This window comes from Oryctolagus cuniculus, chromosome 1 (assembly GCF_051225735.1).
Source record: "Oryctolagus cuniculus isolate XC-2025 breed Fujian yellow rabbit chromosome 1, ASM5122573v1, whole genome shotgun sequence".
In the NCBI taxonomy this organism is placed as follows: Eukaryota; Metazoa; Chordata; class Mammalia; order Lagomorpha; family Leporidae; genus Oryctolagus; species Oryctolagus cuniculus.
Window position 1 is genome coordinate 190,395,279 of NC_142867.1, and position 20,229 is coordinate 190,415,507.

General features: G+C 40.4%; 1 protein-coding gene across 2 annotated transcripts in view; it reads right to left on the reverse strand.

Moving 5' to 3' along the window:
- Window positions 1-6,856: 6,856 nt before the first annotated feature.
- The window catches only part of PLAA (phospholipase A2 activating protein), a 41,157-nt gene continuing 27,784 nt past the window's right edge, over window positions 6,857-20,229 (reverse strand). For both annotated transcript variants that reach the window (XR_016224088.1, XM_002708046.6), the window contains 4 exons: window positions 17,962-18,030; window positions 13,303-13,404; window positions 9,162-9,326; window positions 6,857-7,586 (listed from right to left, as the gene is read on the reverse strand). Coding sequence is in view for 1 of the 2 variants with exons in the window: in XM_002708046.6 (XP_002708092.1) it covers window positions 7,021-7,586; window positions 9,162-9,326; window positions 13,303-13,404; window positions 17,962-18,030 (902 nt within the window). In the remaining variant the exon portion in view is untranslated. The remainder of the gene's footprint in view (window positions 7,587-9,161; window positions 9,327-13,302; window positions 13,405-17,961; window positions 18,031-20,229) is intronic.

The window sequence follows — 20,229 nt, forward strand, 5'->3', positions numbered from 1 at the left end:
ACTATTTTCCCAGGTGCATTAGCAGGGAACTGGACCCGAACTGGAATAGCCAGGACTCAAACCAGTGCTCCTACGGGATGAAGGTGTCACAGGTGACATCCTCACTCACTATACCATAATAATAGCCCCGCTCCTTCACTTTTATGTATGAACATTTTTGTTAAAATTAGAGGGACTGGGGCCAGCGCTGTGGTGCAGCTGGTAAAGCTACCCCCTGCAATGCTGGCATCCCACATAGGCACTAGTTGGAGACCCAGCAGTTCCACTTCCAATCCAACTCTCTGCTATGGCCTGGGAAAGCAGTAGAAGGTGGCCCTGCACCCGGTGGGAGACCAAAAAGAAGCTCCTGGCTCCTGGCTTCGGATCGGCCCAACTCTGACCATTGCGGCCATTTGGGGAGAGAACCAGCAAATGGAAGACCTCTGTATCTCTCTCTCTCTCTGTAATTCTGCCTTTCAAATAAATAAATAAATCTATAAAAAAAAAATTAGAGGGACTTAAAGCAGCTCTAGAAATAGCCAGCTAAAAATCTTTGTGAAATGTTAAAAAAAAAAGGGAAAATCATGTAAAAATTATTGTCTCCAAAATGGTATTTAAATTGTGACTGTACCACATATAATTTGTTTGTTAAAAAGATTTATTTATTTATTTGAAAGACAAAGAGTTAGGGAGAGATAGGGAGAAGTCTTCCATCCACTGGTTCACTTCTCAAATGAGCACATTGGCCAGGGCTGGACAAGGCTGAAGCCAGGAGTCTGGAATGCCATCTAAGTCTACATAGGAGGCAGAGACCCAAACACTTGGGCCATCATCTCCTGATGCTTTCTCAGGCACATTAGCAGGGAACTGGATCAGAATTGGAGTAGCAGAGGACTCAAATAGGATAGCCCTCATCACATAGGATGAGGGCATTGCAGGCAGTGGCTTAATCTGCTGTGCTACAATTCCCACCCCATATGCCACATAACATTTTCAAGAGAAAAATACACTAGAAATTATTTTAAAAGATTGATAACATTTTCTTTTCAAGGTGTGCATGGAGGTGCTATCTGTTTCACTCCTTAAATGGCCAGAGCAGCCAGAGCTCGGTCAAGCTGAAGCCAGGAGCCTGGAACTCAAATCTGGACCTCCCACATGGGTGGTAGGGCCCCAAGCACTCAAGCCATCATCTGTGGCCTCCCAGAGTGTGCATTATGAGGAAACTGGACCTGAAGTATACTAGTTGGGACTTGAATCAAGTATTCTGATATAGGATGCAGGTGTCCCAAGTAGCATTTTTTTTTTTAAATAAAGATTTTTTATTTGAAAGGGTTTGAGAGGAAAAGAGACAGAAGTCTTCCATTTGCTGGTTCACTCTCAATGACCACAAGGACCAAGGCTGGGCCAGGCTTAAGCCAGGAGCCAGGAGCTTTATCCGGGTTTCCCACATGGGTTCAGAGGCCTAAGCATTTGGGCCATCTTCCATTGCTTTCCCAGGCCATTATTAGGTAGCTGGATCAGAAGTGGAGCAGCCAGGACTTAAACTGAAACCCAGATGGATACTGGCATCTATCCACTATGCCAAAACACCAGCCTCCTCAGTGGCATCTTAGCCACTGCATCAAATGCCCACCCCAGACTGAGTAACACTTTCTCATCTCTGGTGGGCAATTTTTCTCTTAAGACGTCTTGGAAACATGATACTTCAAATTGTCCTTTATGCATTATATGATTGCCTCACAAAATAAACTTAAGATATATTGTGACAATTGTTTAGGACCCACTTCCTACTCTTAAACCAGAATTCTCTTTTTTTAAGATTTATTTTATTTATTTGAAAGAGTTACAGAGAGAGGTAGAGACAGAGAGGTCTTCCATCCACTGGTTCACTCCCCAGATGGCCAGAACGACTGGAGCTGCGCCGATCTGAAGCGAGAAGCCAAGAGCAGGGGCCCAAGGACCTGGGCCGTCTTCTACTGCTTTCTCAGTCCATAGGAGAGAGCTGGAATGGAAGAGGAGCAGCAGGGCTAGAACCAGCGCCTATATGGGATGCTGGCGCTTCAGGCCAGGGCTTTAATCCGCTGTGCCACAGCGCAGGCCCCCAAACCAGAATTATCTTTCTAAAGAAGCCTGTCTTAGCTATGCTTCTCCCATCATTTGGTGAGCTTAAAAATTTCATTGCATTGCTCTTTAGTTGTTAAACATAACTGTCATTGTGGCATAGCAGATAAAGCCACTGCCTGCAATGCAGAGATGCCATACGGGCACCGGTTTGTGTCCCGGCTGCTCCACTTGTGATCCAGCTCACTACTAATGGTCTGATAAAAGCAGCAGAAGATGGTCCAAGTGCTTGGACCTCTGTCACCTTTGCGGAAGACCTGGATGAAGCTGCTTGTTCCTGGTTTCATCCTGGTTCAATCCTAGCTATGACAGTCACATGGGGATTGAAACAGCAGGTAAAGACGTCTTTCTGGGTCTCCCTCTGTAAATCTTTCAAATAAATAAGTAAATACTTTTAAAGCTAGAATAGTAACATACGCATCAACAAAATGTAATGCCAGAGAGTAGATAAGAAATGGAGACAATCACTGAGCTAATGGAGTTTTAAATGCAATGTGAAGGACACTAATCCCAAGAGTTGAACCCTAGAGATGATTAGGCAACGTGCATCAGTCCAGGGGCCAGCACTGTGACACAGCAGGTAAAACCTCCTCCTGCAGTGCTGGAATCCCATGTGGGTACCGGTTCATGTCCCGGCTGCTCCAATTCTAATCCAGCTCTCTGCTAGGGCCTGGGAAAGCAGCAGAAGATGGTCTAAGTTCTTGGGCCCCTGCACCTGTATGAGAGACTCAGAAGTTCCTGGCTCCTGGCTGCATATTGGCACAGCTCCAGCAGTTGCGGGCATTTGAGGAGTGAACCAACAGATGGAGCACCTGTCTCTATCTGTAACCCTGCCTTTCAAATAATCTTTCAAAAGAAAAGAAAAGAAATGCATGAGTCTAAAAAATGTACATTACCTCAAATGCCATTTTGAAATGTAGAAGGGCACTCCAGAAGGTTTGTGGAAAATGGGATTAGATGTTTATTTTGGTGCAAAAATATTTTGAAATGTATTTATAGCTTTGTTCATAATATAAAACGTCCATGAGCTTTTTGGAGAGCCCTAGTATTCCTAGGGAACTATTAATACTCTTGGGAGAGATTTGTCATAGCACTTCTTGGTATCAAAAACTAGAAGGGTGGCAGGTAAGAGGTAATGGGTATATGCAGATAATAGGATATTTTATTTATTAAGGTGGAGATATATGTACTATGTATGTTAAGTTTAAAAACCAGGTTATCAAATGGCATGTCTGATACAATTCCTTTTTAAAAAATAAAAGCACATGTTTACATATCAGCATGTCACAAGATGTTACGAATGGTTCTCTCTAAATGGTGGGATTAGAGGCAATTGTTTTTTTATGATTATTTGAGAGGCAGAGCTACAGACACAGAGAGGGAGGGACGGAGAGAAACGTCTTCCATTGCTGGTTCACGCCCCAAATGGCCTCAACAGCCAGAAGCTGGGCTGATCCAAAGCCAGGTACCAGGAACTTCCTCTGGGTCTCCCGTGCGGTGCAGGGGCCCAAGCATTTGGGCTATCCTCCACTGCTTTCCCAGGCAATAGCAGAGAGCTGATCAGAAGAGGAGCAGTTGGGACATGAACCTGTGCCCACACAGCACCGGCTGGCTGGCTGGCTGGCTTATCTCTCTCTCTCTCTCTCTCTCTCTCTCTATCTCTATCTCTCTATCTATCTATTTGAAAGGCAGAGTAACAAAGAGAGGGCGAGGGAAAGAGATCTTCCACCTGCTGGTTCATTCTCCAAACAGCTGCAACAGCCAGGACTAACACAGAAACTTACCTAGTTCTCCCAAGTAGGTGGCAGTGGCCATCATCCCCCACCTGTCCAGGTGCATTAGCAGGGAGCTAAATTGGAAATGGCACAGCCAGGGCTTAAACTCATACTCCATTATGAACTGCAGGCACCTCAAGTGGAGGCTTAACCCTCTGTGCCACAATGCATGTCCCTAAAAACAATTTTCATTGAGGGATGCATGTTTTTATTCAGTGAGTGTTGATTATGTTTATATTCAGAAAATAACAAAAGAAAAAGTTTAAAGAAAAAATCATTAAAATATCATTAAACCACTCAAGTGTGACTTTTCCCCTTTTGCTAAATTGTATTTTATAAATATTTTTCAATAAACATGAAATGGTATAATAAATCTTGTTATAAAAAGACTTACATAGAGATAAGGAAGCAAACAATGTTTACAATTTGGCACCCCTTTCATTTTTCAAGAGTGAACTCTTATTATTAATCAAGATTTTATGTCCTACCATTATTTAAAGGTAGCCAGTTTCTCAAAAGTATTGCATTGTTTTGCAAAAAAAAAGCAGTGTACTATAATGGAACCAGGTTGACACAGGTCAACTTAACTTTGACACAATCCCCCCCAAGATCCCTATTGGAGAAGTAAAGCACAGGTACCTAACTGGATTAGTAAATAGAACACTTAAAGTCCAGGTACACACCAAGAAGTCACAATATTTAGCAAAGTGTACATTACCTATATTAACATTTTATCCATTCCCTTTGGATACTCCAAGTTTTCCCCATGGGTTATTCTATAAATCAGAACCTTTCCTTACCCAATTAGGGAAGAGTACTCTTTTTCTTTTTTCCTTTCCCCTTTTCTCTCCCCTTCCCTCCCGCCTTCCTTCCTTGCTTTTTTAAGAAAAGTTTTGTTTTTTTCCTTTTAATTTAATTAGTGCAGGTAAAACATAGTAAACATTTTACAGTCCTTAGTGCAGAACTGTTCTTCTTAGACTGCAATTTGGCCACTGAGTCAGGAAACTTGTGATTTCGTTTGCTTTGTTTTTTAATTTGAGGCAGAAAGCCACAGACAGACAGACATGCAGCTTCCACTTCTAGTTGACTCTCCAAATGCCTGCACTAGCTGGGGTTATGTCAAGCTGAAACCAGGAGCAGGGAGCAGAACCCAAGCCACCTAATGTGGGTGACAGGAACCTAGTAACTTCAGCCACCACTGCTGCCTCCCGGTATCTTTATTGGCTGAAAGCTGGAATCAGGGACTGAAGCCGGGAACCCACTTGGGCACCCTATCAGCAGGCATGCTAACACCTAGATTGAATGCTCCTACTCACGGTTTTTTCTGCCATAAGTTTCAAACATTGCTCACTATTTTAGGGAAAGTCCTCTTTGTGAAAAGCCCTCTCTCATTTTTAACATAGGAGTAGTTATACTTCTTTTGAGAAACTGGGTTATCTCAAACACAATACATTAATTAATGAGTTCTTACGATGTTTACCTTCAAATCTGATGATCTCTGGGAAGTATAGCATTGCATGTATTTTGAGTAGTTAACTCATTTTTTACTTTTCTTCTCATATGATTCATTCCAGTATTTTTACTTCTAAAAACAGATAATTCTATCTGTCATTTATTCTGAGAACTAAATGTCAAAGTGTAGTACATTACCTGGACCATACTATTTCAAAAATACTATCTTCATATGACAGGCAGGCTCTAGACATTCAAATAATAGTGTGATGTGTTCTTTCTTGCACAATTGCCTGGTAAAATTCAACATGTTCCAAATCCCCTTTGAAATAATGGAAATGATACAAAATAAACAATCAAATATCAAAACTGGGATGAAAAAGGAAGTAACCCTGAATAATGAAATTAAAAAAAAAAAAAAAAAAAAACAACTATACCTAAGATTGTAGTCAATTTGAGGTGTCAGCAGTCTGAATTGATGTGGCCTAACACAGCTTTCCTATTTGATTTTTCTTCATCTAAAAGTGACCACCAAGAAAGAAATACTATTCAAACAAAGAATACTATTTACAAATGACTTAAATAAAAAAATTGTTATGCCTTTTCAATATATGAATAATCATAACTTTTTAAAAAAAATTTAAAGTAGTCATCCTAAAAGAAGATCTTGACATGTATTGAAAGAATCCAGCAATGAGAGTAACTGGAGAAATTAGATAAAAGATAACTGCCAGTGCTGGCACTGTGGTGCAGCAGGTAAAGCTGCCACGTGCAGTGCCAGCATCCCATATAGGCACCAGTTCAAGTCCAGGCTACTCTACTCCCTGCTAATGTGGAAGATGGCCCAAGTGCTTGGGCCCGTGCACCTATGTGGGAGACCCAGAAGAAGCTCCTGGCTCCTGGCTTTGGACTGGTCCAACTCCAGCTGTTGTGGCCATTTAGGGAGTGAACCAGTGGATAGCTCTCTCTCTCTCTCTGTAACTTTGCCTTTCAAATAAATAAGTAAATCTTAAAAAAAAAAAAAAAAAAAAAAAAAAAAGCTGCCACCTGTAGTGCTGGCATCCCATATGGGCACCACTTCGAGACCCAGCTGCTCCACTTCTGATCCAGCTCTCTGCTATGGCCTGGGAAAGCAGTAGAAGATGGTCTAAGTCCTTGGGCCCCTGCACCTGTGTGGGAGACCTAGAGGAAGTTCCTGGCTCCTGGCTTTGGATCAGCACAGCTCTGGCCATTGTGGCCATTTGGGGAGTGAACCAGCAGATGGAAGACCTCTCTCTCTGCCTCTCAGTAGCTCTGCCTTTGAAATAAATAAATACATCTTTAAAAAAAAAAAAGATAACTGTCAATAATGAACAGTTTGTTGTACATAAATAATGAAATCAGGTTATAAAAGTAAATCCACTATATTCTAAGCAGCCAAGCTAAGGAAGAAATACCATTGTAGTTGTGGTGCTATTAATTATTGCTCTTCCTTACATTGCTTCTGTAACCTTCAAAATCTACTTACATTACATAGGAAAATCTCACAGTTCATCAGTGCAAAATTTTATTTCTGCCCTGTTTCCTCTCCCCAGGACTTTACAAGATCTGAAATTTTACTTCATCCACAGTATTTTTTAAATCATTTGTAATCAGTCATGGAAAATATGAGCAAAACAATTATCAATTTAAACTTTCACCCCTTTCCCCACTGTTACAGCAAATTCAGGATAAGTCTACAGCATTCACTTACTTTAGCTGGTTCTGACACTGAAGAATACTTTTTTATTTGAGAATCAACACCTAAAGACTTGGCTAACTGTATAGCATTTGAATCATCACTGATAAGTGTCCCAAGAGCCACAAGAAGTCTAAAAGTGGCTTCTAGGTCTTGTACAACTTCCAAGATTGTGCTAATCACTGATAAGCACTGAGCTTTCCCTTCAATGTTATGGTCTTTATGAAAACAAACAGAATAGTTCAGGGTCAATGTAGCCAGAGCAATGTGAATGTTCTTATTGCTCCCGGATTTCAGTTCTACTGCACGGGACATCAGGGATTCCCTCTGGGTCATCATGAGCTTCTGTCCTGCCTGGCCAGCGAAACAATTGCAGAAAGTTCTGAGAGCGAGCAGCTGGTTTGCTGGCTTTCCTTTAGGGTTCAGAAGATTGATAAGATGACTGCTGAACTGAGCCCCTTCCTTTTCATTGCAGAAATTCTCATTCACACTGGGATGTTTAATTGACAGCCGAAGAATATCAAGTGCAGGGAAGACAATATCTATTAAAAAGAAAAATTCATTAAGGCTTATGAAATTCAAAAAATTCCTTATGACTGTTATGCAGTTTTTTAGGACATTATTTTCCTAATATAATACAAGTGACTATTTTAACATATGACTACTTTAGAAAATGTGAAAAATCATCTACTTGCTTTAAAAAATATATACTTGTATTTATTATTTTTTCTTACTAATACAGGCTGGATTTATTGCTATAAGATCATATATATGTTTTAAAAATATGGTAACTCACTCATGTTATCAAATAGCCTGACAGTGTGTATTCAAAATTGAACCGAATACCCTGGGTAGAGACCTTGCTATTAAAAATCCTATAAGAGGGGGCCGGCGCCATGGCTCAGTAGGTTAATCCTCTGCCTGCAGTGCCACAAGCATCCCATATGGATGCCGGTTCTAGTCCCGGTTGCTCCACTTCCAATCCGGCTCTCTGCTATGGCCTGGGAGAGCAGTGGAAGATGGCCCAGGTCCTTGGGCCCCTGCACCCGCGTGGGAGTCCAGGAAGAAGCACCTGGCCTCTGGCTTCAGATCAGCGCAGTTCCGGCCATTGTGGCCATTTGGAGAGCAAACCAATGGAAAGAAGACCTTTCCCTCGGTCTCTCCCTCTCACTGTCTGTAACTCTACTTCTCAAATGAAATAAAAAAAAAAAAAATAATCCTATAAGATCAAAGAGTTAGAATTTCAGTTAACAACTGATAACAGGATGCTTCAGGTTGGTCAGTAATCAAGGGGGGCTTAGGTAGGTACCACCTGAATCAATGTACTAAACAATCACTAAAAATAGGGAAATCCAATATTGTGTGCTCCATACTGTAAAGCAGTAAGTAGCATCATTTGTAGAGAATTTTCACCTAATGACTACTGAGCCAAAATCTAACACCACCAGCAGAACAGAGATAGAGGAATATATCAAGCAACTCCCCACCCCTACAACATGGCCATTTTGTAGAAATCAATGACCTTTTTTTTTTTCAATTAGTCAATGGCAGGAAAAGTAATGGTGGAAAGGACGTTTTTGGAATAAAAAACACTTAAATAACTCAAAAAACAAAAAAATTATATCAGTGTTCATAGCCTAGGATTAATAAGTCACAAAGTGAGTTTCTTTGATGGATTATAAGTGATCCACAAATCCTTTCAAACAGTATACAAGCTAGTGCAGGTTAAGGGATCACTGTATAATAGGTTGAACATCCCTAATCCAAACATTCAAAATCTGAAATGCTCTAAAATCCAAAACTTTGAATGCCATGCTAGTGAAGTGTATGCAAATATTCCAAAATCTGAAAAATGCCAAAACTAGAAACACTTCTCATCCCAAGAGTTTCAGATATGGAGTGCTCAATCTGCCCCTTCAGTTTCCTCATAAACTATATGACCAAAACAAGATTATGAACCACACTGGTACAATGAATCCTTTCTGGGAAGTTTTTCACCATGTGAATTAGAAATTCCCAGGTTAACTTTTATTTATCCTAGAAACACCAGTTATATTGATAGAAATGAAAGGCATCCTTCTTCCTTCCTTACTGCATTTTGAAGAGTGTTTATTTACCTTCAGGCCAGTTAACTGCTTTCCACAAAATCTGAAGTTGCTGGGCTGTGGGTTTTTCTGAAGAACTGTTACATATTAAAGACAGTATCTTCTCAAGAAGCACCAAGTCATCCTCAGTTAACTTCTTGTCTTCCGGTGCAGTTCCATTAAGTTCCTTCAGTTTACCTAGAACCCAAAACAAAACCTTCAAAATTCCCTAACTCTAATAAGCCATAACATTTTCAGTAACAGTCTTCTATTGTACATGAAGGGGAGTGAAGACACTTCTGGGCAATTATTACAGATTATAAAATAAACTATATATTTTTGATTTTTTAAAAGATTTTACTTATTTATTTGACAGGTACAGTTACAGACAGAGAGAAAGAGAGACAGAGAGAAAGGTTTTCCTTCTGTTGGTTCACTCCCCAAATGGCCGCAATGGCCCCAATCTGAAACCAGGAGCCAGGTGCCTCTTCCTTGTCTCCCATGTGGGTGCAGGGCCCAAGCACTTGGGCCATCCTCCACTGCACTCCCGGGCCACAGCAGAGAGCTGGACTGGAAGAGGAGCAGCTCGCCTGGAGTAGAACCGGCGCCATATGTGATGCCGGCGCTACAGGTGGAGGATTAACATAGTGCGCCACAGTGCCGGCCCCAAAGTATGTATTTTTAAGCTAAGCATAATATAGTCGAAGAAACATTACCATGATTATTTTTATTGTACCTTTTTTTTAATTTTTATTTATTCATTTGAAAGGTGGAGAGAAAGAACATACATGTGAACTCTCATCTGCTCCAAATGTTTGCTGGAGGCAAACCTAGGAGCTAGGAATACAATTCAGGTCTCCTAAGTTGGTAGCAGGAACCCAATCACTTGAGACATCATCACTGCCTCTCAGGGTCGACATTAACAGGAAGCTGGAGTCAAGAGCCAGAGGTAGGGATGAAACCCAGGAACTGTGATATGGGATGCAGACACCTTTAATGATAGCCCTCCTGTAACCTGTTATTTTCTAAGACCTTCGGAAGCTTTCTGCTCTGAATAAATCTTAAAAGTTTATCATAGTTGTTATCATTTTGAACAGTTTTCAAGCCGACAACATGTTGAATATACCCACATACAATCAACTTTTCAATAAAAAAATTTGGAGCAATTTTTTAGACAATTCAAGTCAGCGTCTATTGTTACCAATGAAACAGAGTTAAGTGCCTAATGATAATTTTGAATTTTGACTTAATTTTATATACACATTGGGCATATTATTTTTAAGTTTATGTCATGGAAATATTGATCTTTCTTCCATGTTTGCAATTTACTTCAAACTTTTCACATGTATCTTTAATATCAACATTCTTATCAACACTGATACTACTTTAGTCATGTAACACTGTTAGTTCAAAATTTCCATGTTTGAGTGCCGTTTGAGTCCCGTCTGCTCCACTTCCAATCTAGCTTTCTGCTAATGCCTCCTAACAGATGATGGCTCAAGTTGCTGTGCCTGTTACCCATGTGGGAGATCCATACAAAGTTCTAGACTCTTGGCTTGGGCCTGGCTCAGCCCTGGCCATGGCAGACATTTGGAAAATGAACCAGGGGATGGAAAATCTCTTTTTCCCTCTATTGCTCTGCCTTTCAAACAGATGAAAATAAATTAAAAATGTTTAAAAATAATTTACAGAATAAAAAACTCCAAAATTTTTTTTTTTTTTTTTTGACAGGCAGAGTGGACAGTGAGAGAGAGAGACAGAGAGAAAGGTCTTCCTTTTGCCCTTGGTTCACCCTCCAATGGCCACCGCAGCCGGTGTGCTTCCGCCGGCGCACTGCGCTGATCCGAAGGCAGGAGCCAGGTACTTATCCTGGTCTCCCATGCAAGTGCAGGGCCCAAGCACTTGGGCCATCCTCCACTGCACTCCCGGGCCACAGCAGAGAGCTGGCCTGGAAGAGGGGCAACCGGGACAGAATCTGGTGCCCCGACCGGGACTAGAACCCAGTGTGCCGGCACCACTAGGCGGAGGATTAGCCTGTTGAGCCGCGGCGCCGGCCTAAAAACTCCAAATTTCTATCACAGAAGCTTAGGAAGATAAACAAATTTTTATCAGTCATAAATGGAAACGTGTTTTGTATGGCATTAAAACTTTTAACAGTAACAAATAGAAGAATAAACTTAAAGGAGGGTTAGAGGGAGAGAAATGGAGGGAGGGAAGATGAGAATATCATTATGTCCGTAGAACTGTATCCATAAACCACACTAAATCTGTTAAAATTAATTAAAAATTAAAAAACTTTCTTAAAAAAACTAAACATTTAAGGAATGCAAAAAAAGAAACCTTTTTTTTTTTTTTTTTTTTTTTGACAGGCAGAGTGGACAGTGAGAGAGAGAGAGAGACAGAGAGAAAGGTCTTCCTTTGCCGTTGGTTCACCCTCCAATGGCCACTGCAGCTGGTGCGCTACAGCCGGTGCACCGCGCTGATCCGAAAGCAGGAGCCAGGTGCTTCTCCTGGTCTCCCATGGGGTGCAGGGCCCAAGCACTTGGGCCATCCTCCACTGCACTCCTGGGCCACAGCAGAGCGCTGGCCTGGAAGAGGAGCAACCAGGACAGAATCCGGCACCCCAACCGGGACTAGAACACGGTGTGCCGGCGCCGCAGGCGGAGGATTAGCCTAGTGAGCTGCGGCGCCAGCCAAAAAAAAAAAAAAAAAAAAGAAACCTTTTTTAAAGATTTTGTTTATTTATTTGAGAGGTACAGCCAGAGAGATAGGGAGAGACAGAGAGAAAGGTGCCCTAACCGCTGGTTCACTCCCCAAATGGCTGCAACTGCCAGAGCCAGGCCAATCCAAAGCCAGGAGCCAAGAGCCTCCTCTGGGCTTCCCACATGGGTACAGGGGCCCAAGTACCCAGGCCATCTTCCACTGCCTTCCCAGGCCATAGCAGAGAGCTGGACCAGAAGAGCAGTTGGGACACACTGGCGCCACAGGCCTAGGCCCAACCCACTAAGCCACCCGCAAGAAATCTCTTACATTTGTATGAGAGCTTAAAAATTCTAAAGTGTACATATATTTCTTTATGTTCAAAATTAAGCAATGAAAACAGCTATCAATTTTTTATAAAGACAACGTAAAGGATAATAATGGGACCAAAAAAACTCAGCCTTATAGACAAGCATCAATTAATTCTCCCTACAATCATTTGGCGAACAGACCTAATATTTCCCTTAGTCAAAAAAAAAAAAAAAAAAAAAAAAAAAAAAAAAAAAAACCACAAAACCCTGCCATTTTGTTCTGAGAAAAGCTAACACAACGCAATCAAAGTCAATAGAGTAGTTTCATTTTTAAAGGGCAATTTTAAATGTTGTTTTATTATTTCTGAGAGTCAAGAATTCTTTCATTCTTTTTCTAAATTTGAGAGGTAGAGAGACAGCTCATATCTACTGGTTCATTCTCCAAACATCGGCTACAACCAGAACTGGGCTGGGTAGAAACTGGGAGCCATAGACACAATCCAGGTCTTCCATTTGGGTGGCAGGAACCCAGTTACTTGAATCATCACCACTGCCTCCCAGCGTCTGGATTACCAGGAAGCTAGAGTCAGGAGCGGAAGCTAGAGTCAGGAGCGGAAGCTAGAGTCAGGAGCGGAAGCAAGAGTCAGGAGCGGAAGCTAGAGTCAGGAGCTGAAGCTAGAGTCAGGAGTGGAAGCTGGAGTCAGGAGCAGAAGCTAGAGTCAGGAGTGGAAGCTGGAGTCAGGAGCGGAAGCTAGAGTCAGGAGCTGAAGCTAGATATCAAAGGCAGGCGCTCTGATAGGGATACAGCCAACTTAACCAGTAAGCCAAACACCTGCCCTAGGGCCATTAATTTTTTAAAGATTAAAGGAAAGACCTTGATTTTCCAAAACATTTTTTTTTCCAGAAAAACATCAGGAATTTTGAGAGGTGGGACTTAAGATTTTTTTCCCCTGTAGGTACTGTCTTATTAAAGGCATCATGAGCATTTACATATTTCTAAAAGGCTTTCTTACAAAGTAGTATGGGTCCATTACCACATTGTGTATTTGTAGTTGACAGCTAAGTAATATCATAATAGAAATCTCTTTGCATGTTAAGTGTATAGTTCCTGACACACTAGGAAGAGAAACAGATCTTAAATAGTGAGAAAAAAATAAACTTACCTAATATTTGTGTAGGGTTTGCTTGGTCAAAAGTGACAGCTTCTTTTTTAGGGAAATAAATATTCAATGCTTTAGGTGCAGCTGATCGGTAAGCACTATTCCCTATTTACAGAACAGAAAATGATGAAAATTACGAGTGATCAAAAATGAGATTTTTCCAACTATATGACTGTTTTCACAATTACTGAGATATGCAACTACTCAGTGCATGATGTAACTACAAACTTCAAACAAAAAGAAAAGCAATCATCCATAACATTTTTTATATGTTGTTTGTACTTATTGATGTAAGAATTTTTGGTTTGGGGAAAGGAAGCTTAAATGTAGAACAAAGCCATTCCATTTCATATTTTCTACTTTTCTTTTAAATTTTTAAAATTTAAAAAGATCAAGGATACAAAAAAATTAGGAAACATCCCATTCTCATCTTCTTTAAGACAATCTGATCTCTCCCTTCTCATGTCTTTTATTGTTTACTACAAATGATATAGGCATTTGCATTGCCATTCTCTCCAATCATTTTCTATATCATCTTTATAAATGCCCCAGTTTGTACATTCATGAAGGGTGGAGATCCTGGTCTTTTGTATTCCTTAAGCCTCAATTATAGTAACTGAAACTTAGTATCCTATATTGAACAAAAAACTGGCAAAACAAAAAATTCAGCAACATTAAATGAATATAACAACTTCATGTAAAGTATAATTTAAATCTAATTTATAGCCTACATTTCAAAATTTAATTTAAATTTCATGTTTGTTTTAATGTGAAATTTTTGCAAAATATTAGTAAAAGATTTAAATATTCTGAGTATATAATACATATAAAAGATGAAGCAAGTAATGTAGTAAGTATAGAAAATAATTTTTTTTTATTTTTTACATATTTATTTATTTATTTGAAAGTCAGAGTTACACAGAGAGAGAGGAGGCAAAGAGAGAGAGAGAGAAAGTCTTCCATCCGATGGTTCACTCCCCAATTGGCCACAATGGCCAGAGCTGCACCGAACCACAGCCAGGAGCCAGGAGCCTCCTCCGGGTCTCCCAAGTGGGTGCAAGGGCCCAAGGACTTGAACCATTTTGTACTGCTTTCCCAGGTCATAGCAGAGAGCTGGATCGGAAGTGGAGCAGCCAGAACTAGAACCAGCACCCATATGGGATGCCTGCATTTCAGGCCAGGGCATTAACCTGCTGTGCCACAGTGCTGGTTCCATAAAAATAACTATTTCTAAAGCATAGGATATTTACTGATATGATCAAAGATGAGCTTTATATACACACCTGGTTGGTACATTCTAGTTGTGTGAAGGAAGATACAAATGTTAATTAAGTATCATCCAAAGAATTAAGTACAATGCAGAGTTTTACGAAGGAAAGTACAGAATGCAACGAGAGCTTATAATAGAGTGAATGATCCAGCAAAGGACAATGTGGGTGCTCAGAAAAGTTTAACTGAGTTCATTTAATAAATGCTATAGATAGGGTCAGTATTGTGGAGTAGCAAGTACAGCTGCTGCCTGCATCCTATATGGGCAACTGCAACCACTTAGTGTGGGTAAGTAGAAGGCAAGGAGGATGCAAGGAAAGAGAAAATAGTCAACAGGACCCATCATAGGGTTTTCTAATGAAGGGATGGATGCAGAGCAAACTGTTAAGAAGACCATGGGCTGTAGTATAGGCCACTTTGAAGACTGTTATTTTATTAGTCTGGTAAAAGATACAGTAGTTGGTACTAAAGTATAAAAAGTTCCAGTATATAACCCCAACTATTAAAAATTAAATTCTAGAAAATGCAAGGGAGCCCTACTGACTTTAGTCTCTTTTGTTCCAACAGGTACAGTGGTGATTTGCATCAATTTTCTAAGTTTACATAAATTATGAACTCTTAAGGAGGCAGGTATTATCTCAATTTTGCAAATAAAAAGAGACAGACACAGCAGGTAACTTCTTCAGAGTCAGACTGAGAGTTGAATGTAAGGATTCTCACTTCAGGGTCCATAATCTTTAAAAATTAAAAAAAAAAATTATTTGAAAGGCATAGAGACAGGCAATGCGATCCAGCTCCCCAGTATGGAACTCAATTATGTGAGCCATCATCACTGCCTCTCAGGACCTGCTTTGGTGGGAAGCTAAAGTCAGGAGCTGGAGCCAAAATAGAACCCAGGCACACCAATGTGGGTCCTGGGCCTTTCAACCACTAAGCTGAAGGCCTACTCCAAGAATCCATAATCTTAGTTACTACATTAGTATTATACTCCAATACTGCCAACCAATGCTATTTTTACAAGTAAAAAATAGCTTTTGGAGACAGTGTTGTGGTATAGCAGGTAAAGCTGCCACCTGAGACACTGGCATCTCACATGGATGCCTGTTCCAATCCTGACTGCTCCACTTCCAATCCAACGCCTTGCTCTTGTGCCTGGGAAAGCAGCAGAAGGTAACTCAAGTATTTGAGCCCCTGCCACCCATATGGGAGACAGGGAAGAAGCTCCTGGCTCCTGGCTTCAGACCATTGCAGCCATCTGGGGAGTAAAGCAGTGAATGGAAGATCTCTCTTTCTCTCCCGCTCTCTCTCTCTCACTCTGTAAACTCTGCTTTTCAAATAAGTAAATAAATCTTTAAAAAATAGCTTTCAAAATCATATGCCAACTGATTTTTAAGTACAGTGATAGTTTGTGGGAGTTTATGATGCTTAATCACCTATTTTACTCAAATTCTTTTTAATATATACTTTTGTATACATAAAACATAAAATCATAATTACATAGGGAAAATACATGTCAAGAAATCTGTCAAAGTTGAAACAGATGAGTCACAAATTTAGCTCTGCATTTAACTGGCAGACAATGCAGAGGAAAACATACCTGTATATATTTAAAGAACAAATAACATGTGTCATACTCTAGGCTAAATACCAAAGATAAAAGAAAAAATTAGTTGCTCAAGACAAGACCAAATATTCCATCCTAAACCTTAAAAGCCCATTCTCTTCTGAGTCTTGTTAAAAAGAACAGTGTGTAATCCAGTGAATAACATTCTCAACACATTAAGAAGCAGCAAAGGAGGAGAGACTGGAATAAACACAGATCTTGTGAGGATACTGAGGAAACCAGACTTAATACAGTAAAACAAGTTTTCATATTTTTAAAGCTAATGTAATTTTTAAAAAGATTTAGTTATTTGAAAAAGCAGAGTTAGAGAGGGAGAGACAGAGAAAGAGAGAGTGAGAGAGAACGAGAGTGAGCTTCCATCCACTGGTTCACTCCCCAAATGGCAGCAATGCCCAAGGCTGGGCCAGGCCAAAGCCAAGACCAGGGCCTAGGAGCTTCTTCCAGGTCTTCCACGTGAATGGTAGGGGCCCAAACACATGGCCAATCTTCTGTTGCTTTTCCCAAGCCTTTAGCAGGGAGGTGGATTGGAATTGGAGCAGTGGGACAGGAACCAGTAACCATATGAAATGCCAGTGTCATGTTGCAGGTGAAGGCTTAACCAGCTATGCCACAATGCCAGCCCGTTTGTTTAGTTCAAAGGCATAGTAAGGGAGGGGAAAGGGAGGTTGGAGGAGGGCAAGAGACAGAGGGAGAAGGAGAGAGAGCAAGCTTCCACCCCACTAATTTACTCCCAAAAAACCCACAATAGGTGGGACTGGGCCAGGCCAAAGGCAGGAATTAGGAGCTAGGAACTCCATCCAGGTCTCTCCCACTTCAACGGCAGGGGTCAAAACACCCAGGTTGTTGCCTGCTGCCTTCCGAGGCACATTCGCAGGAAGCTGGATGGGAACCACCACTCTGACGTGATATGTGGGCATACCAAGTGGCAGCTTAACCTGAGGGCTTTTATTGTTCTGACTCTTAAGGGAGAGTCATAACAAAACCCATATCTAAAACAGTTTTTCAGTCCTGGCTCCATATGAGGATCATTGTGGAAGATTCTAAAACACCCCTTTCCAAGATCTTCAACATAGAGGAATACCAGACCAAGTGAACTTGTGTGGGGATGAGGTTGAAGTACTTTTTTTTTTAAAGCTTCAGATGATTCTAATGCATGCAATGAGGCAATCCTGAGACAATTCTAAAAAGCAACCCAAGAAGTATAGTCTTGATTTACTATATACAGTTTTCAGGCAAGAAAATGACACAAATGTTCTTAATCTTTCATTAAATAAAAGTTTCAATAAAATTTTTTAAAGATTTATTCATTTATTTTGAAAGTCAGTTACAGAAGAGAGGGACAGACATTCTCCATCTGCTGCTTCACTCTCTCTCTGTAACTATTTCTGAATAAATATATATTAAAAAAAAATCTATGGGGCAGGTGTGGTGGCATAGCAGGCTACCCTCCACCTGCAGTGCCAGAATCCCATATGGGTACCAGTTCAAGTCCCAGCTGCTCCTCTTCCGACCCAGCTCTCCGCTGTGGCCTGGAAAAACAGTGGAAGATGGCCCAAGTGTTTGGGCCCCTGCTCCCACATGGGAGACCTGGAAGAAGCTGCAGGCTCCTGGCTTCAGATCACCTCAGCTCCGGCCATTGCGGCCATCTGAGGAGAGAACCAGCAGATGGAAGACCTTTCTCTCAGTCTCTGTCTCTCTGTCTGTAACTCTACCTCTCAAATAAATAAATAAAAATTTTAAAAAATCAAAAACAAATGAAAAATACGTACCAGTAAATGGATCAACTCCAGACATAGAGGTTCCCATACTTGCAGAACCTGGCACATAACGACCAGCACCTACAATGCAATAACACTCCTAGTAAGCAAAGGCAACTGCAAATCACAGATTACAAACTCCTCCTCCTGTACATAGAATAACTATTTATCAGTCACACTTCAGAATGGCATCTTTACATGCTAAATATGCTATAAACATAATACAGAAAAATGCTTAGAATAGTGCCTGGCATATAGTAAGTCCCCAAGAAATGTTATCTTAAAATTCATTCCCAAGGTACAAAATAAACATTTTATGTCTTACGCATTATAATTGCAGAAGTTTAATAAATTACAAAAGCATAAATAGAATATAGAGAAAAAGGTTTAGTAGCTAATGCATAATACCTTCAGAGAACACTTAAGTAAGCTTTAGGGATGCTATGACAACAGCCCAGTCACATTTGAGATTATAATTTTGGCTATATTATTGAAAATAGAAAGAAACAAACAAACAAAAAGAAGATATATAGAGAGAAACAGTAGAATTTAGATATTCAAAGCTCTGGATCAACCTCTGTGGGAAGAAAAATGATGAGCTTTGTTTTAGCCAGAGATTATAAACTAGAAGTTGATATAACCAGTGTAACACAGAAAAGGCAAACACTTAAAAAAAGAAAAAAAGGTATAAATAAGATTAATAAAAATAATGAAGATCATCACAGAGTAAGTAAATTTGGTGAGTTCTAACTAAGCTAACATGCTAAGCATCTTAGATGCATATATTCATTAAAGTATTAATTAGATACCATAATTCATGATTATTTTAGAAGAGGAAGGCTAAATAGTTTACTTCAGGTATTAAAAGCTCTTGAGGGCTTTTATTGTTCTGACTCTTGAAGGAGAGTCATATTCAATATTCAGATTCCTAGAGTCCACCCATAACCTAGTGGTACTCTAAAGGGCTCCATTTTATAAACACATAGGGAGTTTTTAAACATACATAAGTGCAAACCACACTCAAGACCATTTCACTGGGGCCAGCACTATGGTGTAGTGGGTAAAGCCGCTGCCTGCAGTGCTGGCTCCCATATGGGCACTGGTTTGAGTCCCGGCTGCTCCACTTCTGATCCTGCTCTCTGCTGTGGCCTGGGAAAGCAGTGGAAGATGGCCCAAATTCTTGGGCCCCTGCATCTGCATGGGAGATCCAGAAGAAGTTCCTGGCTCCTGGCTTAGGATCGGCACAGCTCCGGCCACTGTAGCCAGTTGGGGAGTGAACTAGCGGATGGAAGGAAGACCTCTCTCTCTCTCTGCCTCTCCTTCTTTCTTCGTGTAACTCTTTCAACTAAATAAATAAATCTTAAAAAAAAAATAGACCATTTCACCAGAATCCTTGAGTGACAGATCAGGGTATGAATATTTTTAACCTACTCAATAACCCAGTAACTCAGAATCTCTAAGCGTAGAACCTTGGGATAAGCAATTTAAACAAGCTTCCCAGTCATTCTAATAGACACCAGAAGTTTCAACTGCAGAAATTAATAAAGAAAAGAAAAAAAAATCAAGATGGACCATAAGTTGTAAGCCAGAAGAGAAAACTTTATGGCCCCAGTGCTATTTGTACAATTGGGGGAACAACATCTATAGTAATATTAACTAACAGATATTGATAGTTTAAATGTATTCCAGGTATTTTGTTAAACATATTATATGTTATACCACTGAATTTTCATATGTCACAATGATAGATGCTGGTATCTATCTTCCTTTTAAGTATACTTTGCTATCCTAATGACACCATAATTCTCCTGGACATTTAGTATGTTATCTGGTCTATCTATATAACCACTGCATTTTTTGAGTTACTGACAGTGTGTGACGTAAGACATGCTCTGGTTATGACAGCCCTAGTTCACTTGATTTTGTTGGTAATAGTTGAAGCTTTGTTCTTTCTGCTCCAGAAAAAAAGGTGCCAGTGAGATTCAGGAACACTGTTGGTCTAAGTTTCAAGGCATCACTGTTTCTGAACTGCTGATTTAGAGAAAGTCATCATCTTACCTACTCAAGACCCTTACTAACATTTGAAACAGCATTACATCATCAAAGAGTTCCTTAAGAGACATCATACCATCAGAGCATTTAACGTGCTAGTTATTGATTTTAGTATACTAGTTATAAATGCCCTAGATGCAACCATTTGTATCTGGGCCACCAATTCATTCAAAGGAAAAAGAAAGCTCACCAAGAACAATTCACAACTTCAAGACACTGACCTAGGGT